This window comes from Nanorana parkeri, unplaced genomic scaffold, assembly GCF_000935625.1.
Source record: "Nanorana parkeri isolate BGI_ZX_2015 unplaced genomic scaffold, ASM93562v1 scaffold166, whole genome shotgun sequence".
NCBI lineage: Eukaryota > Metazoa > Chordata > Amphibia > Anura > Dicroglossidae > Nanorana > Nanorana parkeri.
In genome coordinates, this window is record NW_017306434.1 from 956816 (window position 1) to 969470 (window position 12655).

The 12655-nt window shown below is 47.9% G+C and overlaps 1 protein-coding gene across 1 annotated transcript in view; it reads left to right on the forward strand.

The window, feature by feature from the left end:
• Nucleotides 1-8294, forward strand: part of ETHE1 (ETHE1, persulfide dioxygenase) — a 13346-nt gene extending 5052 nt beyond the window's left edge. Inside the window, exons 3-7 of the mRNA XM_018554625.1 lie at nt 634-782; nt 2181-2310; nt 2416-2505; nt 3546-3662; nt 8231-8294. Coding sequence (XP_018410127.1) covers nt 634-782; nt 2181-2310; nt 2416-2505; nt 3546-3662; nt 8231-8274 — 530 coding nt within the window. The 3' untranslated portion in view covers nt 8275-8294. The remainder of the gene's footprint in view (nt 1-633; nt 783-2180; nt 2311-2415; nt 2506-3545; nt 3663-8230) is intronic.
• The last annotated feature ends 4361 nt before the right edge of the window (nt 8295-12655 follow it).

Here is a 12655-nt window from a genome sequence, read left to right on the forward strand (position 1 = left end):
CCGCTTCGTCACCGCTTCCCCCCCCCCCCGAGACCCCCACCACAGATCCTGCAAAGCCCAACACAGATCCTGCACAGCCCTCCTGAAACCCTGCAGAGCCCACCTGAGACTCTCAGATGGGCTGTACAGAATCTATGCTGGCTCTGTAGGGTCCCTTTAGTAGCGCAATGTGACCCTCTTACCTGCAGCTCCCCAGCCTGCCTCCTGATGACATCGGCTGTCAGCTTGAGCCGCCTGCTGCTGGACCTGGCCTTTTCCATCGCTGAACCAGTGCTGTTTGGTCCCTGGCCTCCTCCACTGCCGGACAGACACTTCGGGGACTGGCCTTCTCTGCCACCCGACCAGCTCTTAGAAGACCCGACTTGCTCTGGTTGAACCCTGCAGTACCTCTTTATCTCCACAAGATGTCCTCAGTCTTCCAGTTTGAATGATGCCCAGCTTCTTTAAGCCTAGAAGACTGAGGATATACTGTGAGTGCAAGGTGTCATGGGTCTGCCCCTTGCCTGGGCGTCCCCACAGTGCCCTTCAGTCCCAGTATTATAATGCGGAGAGCGGCGCTGATATCATCTGCCATCTGAGATCCTCCTTTTATATTTTCGGCTGACCTCTGTATGTGTGTTTGTGTTCCTCCAGCCAACACTCACTGCCACGCCGATCACATTACCGGCACCGGAGCCCTGAAAAAGCTGCTGCCCGGTTGTAAAAGCGTAATTTCCAAGGACAGCGGGGCCCTCGCTGACGTGCACATCCAGGAGGGCGATGTCATCGAGTTTGGGAAGTTTGTGAGTATCGAATGTTATAAAAGGGATTCAATCAAAAGCTGATAAAGCTGAACAAAAGTGGACTGGCAGGGAGGGAGTTAAAGATTGTCCTTTGGTCATCATGAGCCAGTATTAGTGAGTGATTCTGACTTTATATTCACTTCCTTTTAACCTCCCGCAGGGTGCGACTTAGGCTAGAAGGAGGGGCAGCACTGTGAGGCACTGCTGCATTAATCGGTGTGCCCACTCTAACGCTGGAAGCTTGCTAACAGGGGGAAGAGTGATGACCTCAGCGTGCCAATGCTCCTAACGCTGGGAGCCTGCTAGCAGGGGGAGGAGTGATGACCTCATAGGTGTGCCGATACTCCGTCTAACACTGGAAGCTTGCTAACGGGGAAAGGGTAATGACCTCATTAGCGTGCTGATGCTCCTTCTAACACTGGGAGCCTGCTAGCAGGGGGAGGAGTGATGACCTCATTAGCGTGCTGATGCTCCTTCTAACACCGGGAGCCTACTAGCAGGGGGAAGGACTGATGGCCTCATTATTGTGCCAATGCTCCTTCTAACACTGGAAGCTTGCTAACAGGGAGAAGGGGTGATAACCTCATTAGTATTCCTGTGTTTAGTCTAACGCTGGAAGCTTGCTACCAGGAGAAGGAGTGATGACCTCATTAGTGTACCGATGCTCCTTCTAATGCTGGCAGCTTGCTAACAGGGGGAGGAGTGATGACCTCAGCATGTGCCTGTGCTCAGTTTAACGCTGGGAGCCTGCTAACAGGAGGAAAAAGTGATAACCTCATTGGCATGCCAATGCTCCTTCTAACGCTAGAAGCCTTCTAACAGGGGGAGGAGTAATGACCTCATTAGTGTTCTGATGCTCCTTCTAATGCTGGGAGCCTGATAACAGGGGGAGGAGTAATGACCTCATTAGTGTTCTGATGCTCCTTCTAATGCTGGGAGCCTGATAACAGGGGGAGGAGTGATGACCTCATTAGTGTTCTGATTATTATTATTATTATTACATAGTATTTTTATATAGCGCCAACAGTTTGCGCAGCGCTTTACAAAAGGAGTGATGACCTCATTAGCGTTCCGATGCTCCTTCTAATGCTGAGAGCCTGCTAACAGGGGGAAGGGGTGATGACCTTATTAATACTTTGAAATACCAGACAACAACTTCTCACTGCTGCAGGGGTAGGCAACCTTGGCACCCCAGCTGTTGTGGAACTACAAGTCCCATGATGCATTGCAAGACTCTGGCAGAGGCATGAAGGGAGTTGTAGTTTCACCACAGCTGCAGTGCCGAACATTGCCTACCCCTGCTTTGCTCTGCACTGCCATCTAGTGGCTGTTCTAAATATATGTGCTTACTTGAAGCCAATGTGAAAAATGCTTTTACATGTTCTCCTTCCCTTGCAGTCCCTGGAGGCTCGGTCCACCCCAGGCCACACTGACGGCTGCCTTACCTATGTGCTGAATGATAAAAGCATGGCCTTCACTGGGGATGCTCTGCTCATCCGAGGCTGCGGCCGCACGGACTTCCAGCAAGGTAGGTCAGGAAGCAGGGCAGGCATAATATAAGCAGATTAAACTTCAGCTTTAAGTCCATTATGGCCTCTGCACCCGTTCATCTCCCAATGTGTTGTGTCCGCAGGTTGCCCAAACACTCTGTATAATTCTGTACACAGCAAAATTCTAAGTCTGCCTGACAGCTGCTTCTTGTACCCGGCTCATGACTACACAGGTGAGTCTGGATTTTTTTGGTACCTACTTCTGTAGACGTATGCATGCATTTCATTGTCATTTGCAGGTTACAGAGTTACGAATGCATCCAAAAGGCAACCGTCCTGCACTGATGAACCTTGAAAAAGTCAGACTAGTCAGAGCTGTTTTACCTGTATATATGATGTATTAGTTACAAAGCTGCATTAACCTTTACCTGGAATTCAGCTTTAATTTTGCATGGCATGGTAAGAAGAAGCGCCTGACATCACAGACTGGAGGCCTGTCCCTGATTGGTGGGCTTGTCCAGGAGCAGAAGGACCTGACATCACAGACTGGAGACCTGTCACTGATTGGTGAGGCTGCCTAGGAAGAGAAGGGCCTGACATCACAGACCCGAGGCCTGTTCCTGATTGGTGGGGCTGTCCAGGGGCAGAAGCACCTGACATCACAGACTGGAGACCTGTCCCTGATTGGTGGGGCTGTCTAGGGGCAGTAGCACCTGACATCACAGACTGGAGACCTGTCCCTGATTGTTGGGCTTATCCAGGAGCAGAAGGACCTGACATCACAGACTGGAGACCTGTCCCTGATTGGTGGGGCTGCCTAGGAAGAGAAGGGCCTGACATCAAAGACCTGAGGCCTGTTTCTGATTGGTGGGCATGTCCAGGTAAAGAAGGGTCTGACATCACAGACTGGAGGCCTGTTTCTGATTGGTGGGCTTGTCCAGAAGGAGAAGGACCTGACATCACAGAGGCCTGTCCATAATTGGTAGGGCTGGCCAGGAGGAGAAGGGCCTGACATCACAAACCGGAGGCCTGTCCCTGATTGGTGGGCCTGACATCACAGACCTGAGGCCTGTCCCTGATTGGTGGGCCTGACATCACAGACCGGAGGGCTGTCCCTGATTGGTGGGTCCAGGAGGTGATCACTGCAGGTGGTAGACCTGATGGTTTTCAGGGGACGGGCATTGATTTTGTGACAGGTCCACTTAAAGATGGCGAAAGCCGTACAGCCATTGGTTGCGGAAGCAGCTTCTAATTTACTTTCTTCTTCTTACAGGTCAGACGGTGACCACAGTGGGGGAGGAGAAAAGACTGAACCCCCGACTGACCAAGAGCGAGGCTGAATTCGTCAAGATCATGAATAACCTGAACCTGGCCAGACCGGCCCAGATAGGTGAGAGCAAGCTCAGGCATTCCACTGCTGCATAAAGCCCATTTGTACTGGCATCGCTGACCTACCCGGGCTCGTCGAGGATCATCTTTTAACCCTTTCGCTGCCAGCAACGTTGTTGCACATGTTCTAAACTGCATTTTTAGTCCTGAAAATTACTTATCACAAAGGGCAGCTCACAAGCCTGGAGGTGACAGGACCTCTTTAAGGTGACTTTAGGGGTCTGTTAGACCTCTGATGTCACCTTTGCACTTAATTGAAGCTGATCGAGCGCAGATTGTGCTTGAATATCTTCTTCCTGGCTTCTCTAGCCAGGGAATGACAGCTCATAATCTGGAAGTGATGCACTTCTGGTTACAATCAGTAGGGAGGGGTTGGTGAACAGATGTTTGCTGGTCTCTCTCCCTGCTACCCGCTGACCTTGCGTAATGCTGGTCCTAAGCCTGCGGGAGGGGCAGTGGAGCCTAGCAAACAATGCGGGGGGTATCAGGCAGGTATCACCGGCCCATGGAGGAGATCTGGTGGCAGCTCAACCGCCAGAGTCGCTTCCAGTGGAAAGCCTAGTCAGCTTTAAACAGAGTGCCGCCGGGAGTCTGCTTTACAGGAGCCCTAAGCCAGCGCTGTAAGGGATATGGCACCGGCAACTAAAGGGTTCAACCTTGCCATAATTCAGGCTCACACCAGCATAGACACATTGGTTCCTCTAGTGATGAAGGTTTTAGTGATCATGAGACGTGCCATGGTCAAAGTGCACATGTGCTAAGACTATTAGGTGTTTAAATATTCCTAACAAGCAGTGAAGTGCTTCAAAACTAGTCCTCACTGACCTCTCTAGCTGCTTGTACTGTGAAGTAATTCATTTTCAAAGATCACAATTCACAATAATTCATTTTCAAAGATCATGTTTCCGTGTTTGCGGACGATACAAAAATAGGGAGGGTATTAGAAACTGATCGTGACAATGTAACATTGCAGGAGGACCTGGATAAAATAGGGGAGTGGGCAATACTATGGCAGATGAGGTTTAATGTCGATAAATGCAAAGTAATGCACTTTGGACATAAAAATAAACAAATGGGTTATACCCTCATGGGTATGCTGCTAGGGAAGTCAGAAATAGAAAAAGATTTGGGGGTCATTGTAGACCACAAACTGAATGGTAGCTTGCAGTGCCAGGCTGCGGTAAACAAAGCTAGCAGGGTCTTGTCCTGTATTAGGAAGGGGATGTATTGCACGGACAAGTCTATAATTGTGCCTCTATATAGATCGTTAGTTCGGCCTCATCTGGAGTACGCGGTCCAGTTTTGGTCGCCGGTACTGAGAAGGGATGTCCTTGAACTGGAGAGAGTCCAGCGGAGGGTAACAAAACTAATTAGGGGAATGGAGGACCAGAGCTATGAGACAAGGCTTCTGACCTTAAACATGTTTACGCTGGAATTAAGGAGATTAAGGGGGGATATGATTTTCATGTACAAGATGTTCAATGGTGACAGCAACATCGGCAACAAACTGTTTGAGATTAACTCCATTACAAAGACTAGAGGCCACCACCTAAAGTTGGTGGAGAAAAAATTCCAGCACAAGGAGCGAAGAGGGTTCCTTACAGTAAGAGGGGATAAGGTCTGGAACTCACTCACATTAGAGGGCTGGAAGCCTGACAAGATTCCGCAGCAATAGAAAGTAATCGGGATATTTCATTGCTTCTGTTGTGACATTTGAAGAGGATTTTCTCCAGAAAGCCTGCAGCTAGAGGGGTGAATGGGGACTTGTGTTAAAGTGATTTTACTGCTTATTCAGAATATATAAATACTTTAGTGATTTATAGTCTGGGCGCAGGTTCACTTTAAAGAAGAACTCCAGGAAAATCAAAAACTTAACCTTGCATTGGGGCTACCCCTATACTGCAAGGGTTAAGTGCTCGTTTTGTCTAAGGGACTCAAAGTAGATTTACTCACCTGATCCTCGGTCCGGCTGGCTCCTGCTAGACTGATCTCTGCATCGTCTTCTCCCCCCCCCCTCCCCCCCGCCGGACTCTGGCGCTCTAAGGACTGCTGACGTCATCACATTTAATGCAGGTCCATTGACTTGCATTAGACATGAGGACACCGAGAGACATTCCACAGCCAGAGCGCAGTGGGGAGAGAAGGGAGTGCTGACAGACGCAGGACTCAGGTGAGTGTATCTTCTTTATTCCATCGCCTAGAGAAAAAAGAGCACTTAACCCTTGCAGTGCAGGGGTAGCCCCACTGTAAAGGAACATTTTTAAAATGCCCGGATTTCTCTAAAGGGTCCTCTGCCAACACGGAACAATTTGTGTTGTATGTGCAATACTAGCACCTACCGCAAGATGTCACTGTGGTTCAATGTGTTATCACTTCCGCAGGGGTAGGCAACTATTCTATGGAAAGTTCCAACTTGAAGAGCTCTCCAACTGGTGATGTGGCATCCGGTGAGTGCCAGTAGGAGATCTACACCAGATAGAGCTAGTGCGCATGGCCATGGAATTGTTGCTGAATTCTATAACTATTGACACTGCGCCTGCGCTGCTATCGGCTCATCGGATTCTATAACCTAGTACAAAGTAGGGCTGTGCAAATTAACGATTAATTTCTCGATTAATCGTTAATCTTCTTGATCGATGAAAGTACTCACCTCTCCGCCGGCTTCCGTCGGAGATCCGGTGACGTCACGGACATCGACGTCACCGGACTCCTCCCCCCTTCCCCAGTGGCTCTGTCGGTTAACGAAGGGAAGGGGGGAGGAGTCGGGTGATGTAGTTGACCGTGTTGGGTAACGAAGGGAAGGAGGGAGGAGTCCGTTGACGTCGATGTCCGTGATGTCACCGGACTCCTCCCCCTTCCCTTCGTTACCTCAGCTGTGAGGACCCAGCAGCAGCCACCTGATACAGAGACCCACCTCGATGTTCCCGGCCGCTGTCCCCCCACGCTGGTATGTTTTGTTTTTTTTACAGCACCCTGCTCAATCTATAGAACATGGAATAGAATATGGCTGAAACTGACTATATTCTATTCCATGTTCTATAATGTCATTGTACTACTAGGAAACTACAAGTCGGCAGTTCAGCTGGGACTTGTAGTTCCCTGTATGATAGAAGGCTGTTTTAATTACTGTCCTCATGAAAGTACTAGTAATACAAAGTCATTATAGAGACATTTTCGATTAATCGAACACGAAAATTGTAATCAGTAACAGCCCTAGTACAAAGTTATATTTGCCGTAGGTTATAAGAGCCTATAGCCGCGCAGGCGCGGTTGTGACTGTGACTATAAGCTCATCGGATTCTATAACCTACAGGTGAAACTCGAATAATTAGAATATTGTGCAAAAGTAATTGCAGTAAGTGCTGCAAAAGGGGCCCAAACCAAGTACTGAGTACATATGCATGCTTGTACTTTTCAGAGGTCGATATTGTTCTATGTACAATCCTTGTTTTATTGATTGCATGTAATAATCTACTTTTTTGAGGTTGTGGATTTGGGGTTCTTGGGGTTTTCACGAGCTGTAAGCCATAATCATCACAATTATGACAAATCACGGCTTGAATTATCTTGCTTTGCATGTAATGAGTCTATCTCATATATTAGTTTCACCTTTTAAGTTGCATTAGTGAAATAAATGAACTTTGCACGATATTCTAATTATTCGAGTTTCACCTGTAGTACAAAGCTATATTTGTTCTACGTTATAGAAGCCAATAGCAGTGCCGAGTGTGGTTATAGAATTTGATGGCGCCACGCAGGCGCAGTGGCAATAGTTAGAGATTTCGAAAAGGATTCCATGGCCATGCGCACTAGCTCCATCTGGTATAGATGTCCTCCTGGCAGTCACCGGATGTGATGTCACCAGTCAGAGAACTCGACAAGTCAGACCTTTCGATAGAACACAACCTCGGTACTCCAACTGTAGTGAAAGTACAAATCCCATCATGCTCATGCCTCTGGGAGTCATGCGTGTGGTTGTCGCTCTTGCAATGCATCATGGGGCTTGTAGTTCCACAACAGCTGGAGTGCTGAGATTGCCAACTCCTGTTCTATACGAAGCTTACATAAAAGTCATGGGACTTGCAATGCATCATTGCCTACCCATACATGTTATGTAGGAAATTTAAAGTGTATGCATAGCCATTTTTTTTTTTAGATTTTGATAAGGGAAGGATTCAAAATGCTGTCAGTCGAGTTTTTCTTGCCGTCCCATTGGGGAGATTTCCCTACACTTTCTCTCCCGGGGAGTAGATAAGATAAAATCTCTACAAAATGAGGAGATATTACCAAATCCCTAAGAAACTTATCTGGCAAGTAGGGGCCGGCGTAATCACTACCTGGCAGATACAATTGTCTTCAGGCATTGTGCTAAGCCGGAAAAGTTTTGCCGTATTGTAATAACACAATTCAACCACATGGTGGCGTCATGAGATTAGCGGTCATTTAGAACAAACTAACACTTTCCCGGTTCACCAATATGTATGTCAGTTGTATGCGGAATTTCACTTTACTTTTCATTGTATGCACCTTCTACAATGTGTTCCTTGTTTTTTTTTTCTTTTTGCTCAGATGTTGCCGTCCCGGCCAATCTGAAATGCGGCATCCAGGACTAATGGTGACATCACAGACCCTGAGGTCGAGCTGACCAGTGAAATTTTATTGCGGTATCTTCTCTTGAATGTTCTTCTGTGACTTTATGGGTTGAAATGAAGATAAACTGAGCATTGCTTTTATTGTGGACCGAATACCTCACTTGCTGATCGCTACTTTCATAGCTGAACCTTTTTGTATATACATGTAAATGATTTACTTTTACCAGTAAAGGGTGAATATTTCTCTTTCGGTGTCATTGTGTGTCTTTTAAAAAAATATATAATCTTATTCTACCTTTTTGTTGTAGGTGGGTTTGTAGATTTATACGTTCTCCTTAACCGCTTGCTGTCCGCCTATTATAATTTAACAGCTGGACGGCTCGCGCTTGAAGGCCGGTGGATGTCTTTAAATGTCTTTTCCTGCTTCTGCGCACCATCTAAATGGGATCGGGACACTAAATTTTTTACAGCTGCGATGGTTGTTACATACAAGTGTTTGGGCAACTATAAAGCCGCCCGATCGCTTGTACGACGCTGGAAAGGTTTGGGCCCTCCTCCTCTGCCACAGCTACCAGGGATCCTCTTTCCGTCGTGCGGGTCCAGGACTGGCATGACGGGTCTGTGTACATTGATTGGCTGATCCTCCCTCCGATCACTGAAAACGGAAGCCATGTGTATTACATCATTCCAGGTTCAGGTTGTCATTTCTCCTGCTGCTGTAGCCAGAGAAGAAGCTGCTGAAGTACAATCTGTGCTTCATCAGCTTCTTTGGGGTCCCTAGGTGACATTAGGTCTCCATATGTCACCTTTTAATCCATCCCCTAGATCAGTGGTTCTCAACCAGTGTAACTTCAGGACCCACATTTGTTCTTGGTCATTAAGTCGCGAACCAAGTCGCACTGCAATGGCATGCACAAAATTAGGGTACCGTGCGTTCCAGTGCGGGCATACAAGCTGTGGCTGGGAGGTGCGTTTGGGGTACCATTCAAATGAACGGCAACCCAACACACCTCCCACACCAGAATGCAAGGTAAGTGGGATTAACGCACTGTACTAGTGTGAACGGGCCCTCAACAACACCACTCAGTCTCCCTACCTTACGAGAACTGGAGTGGATCCTCATCTTGGGTCCAGTGTGGACTGCTGTACTGTGACGGAGCTCCATCCATACATGCATTGCTTGTACAGCTCCCTTGCGTGCCCTGTAGAGGTGCCAGGAGCCCTCATGTGATGTCACTCCGGTCCAGGCACCTCTACAGGACATGAGGGAGCTGTAAGCAATTCACGTATGTATGGAGCTTCCTCGCGGCCACACCCCTAGCCCACCCAACCTCAATCTGACATAAAGCACTGGGCAGCATATTTTGAATGGCTGCTTGGCATGAGAACTGACAGCGCTGCACTAGGGGGAAGCAGAGGAGCCTCTCATCTAGAAAAGTGGAAGACATGCGGCGACCCACCAGTTGAGAACCAAGGCCCTAGACCAAAATTAACCCTTGCAGTGGGGTAGCCCCACTGCAAGGGTACATTTTTTTGCATATTCTGGAGTTCTGCTTTAACCACGCCCCTATAATCGCCCCTCCTCCCCACACTATGTGGCCATGTACACCCAGCCGCTGCTTATCTTGGCAGGAACATTGGTGATTTAATTTTTTAACCTGTCCAATCAACTGCTCACCCACATAGCAGCCAGCTAAACGGGATTGGGGACCTACAATAGACATAGGTCAGCTTTGCAACATGTTTCAGCAGATGCAAACTGCACTTTGCTGGAGCAGAAGTGTGCAGCTTTGGTAGACCACCTTGCGGGTTTATGATCTGCTTTGGGTGTAAAGGTGACTTGTGGCCCTCCTACCTATGCCCCACAGGACATCAAGCTGTATCTGTGGACAAGAGACGGGAGTCCCTGTCTGGCTTCTATGTTGGCAACTGAACATTAGGAACAGAAGCGTCGGCTCTGTCTACAGGGACAGCTGAGTGACCTCGTCTGTCATCAGCTCAAGAACTTGCAACAATTATACCCACTGTCCCTACTGATTCAGCATTATGACATCAATGGGACACTAGGCCACTAAAAAGATCAAGTGTTTTCCTTGACTCACCAGCTGATCTCCAGGATAAGCCAATATAACCAAAATAACTTGTTCCCCATGGTCCCTGTGTGCGTTGTAAAGCAACCAACGCTCCAAGCTTACTCCTGTGATAGACTACAAGTTCATGTTTAGTTTACTGATATGTAAATTTATTGAGATTGTCGTCCATCACGGGAGTAAGCTTGGAGCGGTGACTACTTTACAACACACAGGGACCATGGGGAGCACAAGTAGCCACCCTCCAGAAGGAAGGGCAGTGTCAGCACCAATTCAGAGATGATTTGAGGATCTACAGCCGTGTGATACACAAATAAGAAACATTTTTGTTAATAGTTAGGGTACTTGATGGCATTTTTAAGGTTTAACTCTGGAGTTAAGTGTCACTTTAATGGAGAATTATGGGGCGAGTGAAAAACACTCATCCCCATAATTCAAGCCGACTTGTGACACTGAAGCTGTCACAGGTCGGCACTACTGATCATGAACTCGGTGAACCACGGAGTTCCTGATCATCTCCCTGCGGAGAGCCGTGACTGTCGGTCACCGCTCCCCACAGAGATTCCCCTCTCCGATCCTCCAGCGCTGACTGGAGGGATGGATAGGAGAGGAGGCGGGCACAGCTGGCTCTGCTTCTAGAGAGGCAGAGCAAGCTGTCAATCAGCCAGCAGGGTGGATACCAACAATATTGGAAGATCAGGACTTTACTTCCTTATGTCAGAGCTGCTTTACTGGATGGTGATCTGATGATTGATGGGGTAGTGACCTAGAAGCAGGAGAGGTGAAAAAACACCCACAGATCCAAAGAGTGAATGAAGAAGAAGCAGGGGGATCCTTGCACTGTAAGTACACAGGTGCAGCTTCCGCTCCAGCAAGGAGATCAGTGAGCAGCACATCAGTAACATTACGAAATCTCACTCCAAATCCTCTGAGACTAGCAGTCGGGGCAGCAGTGCCTTAGCTCTCACATTGCAGATAAACAGCTATGAGGCTAGAGAACAAAAGGTATCTAGGAACAGGAAGTGCACTGGCATTTTTCCGGAGGAATGGAAGGCAAACAGTACATTTTTCAGGGTACCGCCTCAGCACAATTAACATTTCTAGACATTCACTATACCAGGGGTAGGCAACCTCGGCTCTCCAGCTGTGCTGAAACTACAAATCCCATAAGGCATTGCAAGCCACAGGCATGACTCCCAGAGGCAGAAGCATCATGGGATTTGTAGTTTCAGCACAGCTGGAGAGCCAAGGTTGCCTACCCCTGCTCATACCAAGGTAATTCTTCCCTTTTGGAGTCAGGTCCACTTTAAACAAAGGCGATGGTAAGGTGCACGTCTTTTGCAGAGTTTCTCTTTTTCTGGCCGCTGAATATATTTCCGTCTATTCCTTCTAAAGGCGGCGCTGCGAAACATTAACAAAATGTGAGCGTAACTTTCATCTGTCCATTTATTCTGTAAATTAAAGGCAGGAGTTCCAGAAATATCTCTGAGGCAGCTGAAAGGACCAAGCCAATAATTAGCCCACCTGTTGCCAATTATGCTGAGTCGTAAGATGTGCCGACCCTATGGGGGTGAAGAGCTGCAGACGGCAGGGGGATGGCTTTGCCGTGGTGCCAAGACCCAACTGGCTTTAAAGGGACCCTGTCATTATAGAAAGTATGGAAGCTGACATTGCTGCAAGCCTCAGGACTGTCATCTGTATTCATGACTCACTGCGTGGTGGGGAATCAGCATCTGTGAGCACCTACTAGTCCAGTCCCCTGTGGCAGCTTAAGGAGGGGTGTGTGGCTGGCAGAGCCAGCTGGTGAATGTGAATCATGAATAGTGAATGTGAGATGGCACATTCACCACTGGCCACCAATACCACCAGTAATGTGGCATTTATATTGACAGCCTATAGACTAGAGCCCCTTTACACTGACCATTAACGTAAGGGGCTCTAGTTTATTTACTGTGCTGTTGGTTTTATTCTCCAAACCACTGCACTGTGTATGCTGTGCTGTATTTTGCATTCGCCATGCAGCTGCACCCTGCTGTTCGGTAAATACCTAGTGCTACTGCACTTTGTACACTATGCTATACATTACCTACTGCTGCACTCTAGATAATGTGCTGTACTTTACATACTCCAGACGTTGACTCGTTATTCTCTATGGTGTACATCTGGACCACTGCACTCTACACATTGTGCTGTACACCACATACTGTTGGCTGTTGCATTCGTTATATATTATACTGTACTTTACATACTCCAGTCTTTTTTTCACACCACGTGCTATGCTGTACATTACATATTCTGGACCAGTGCATTCT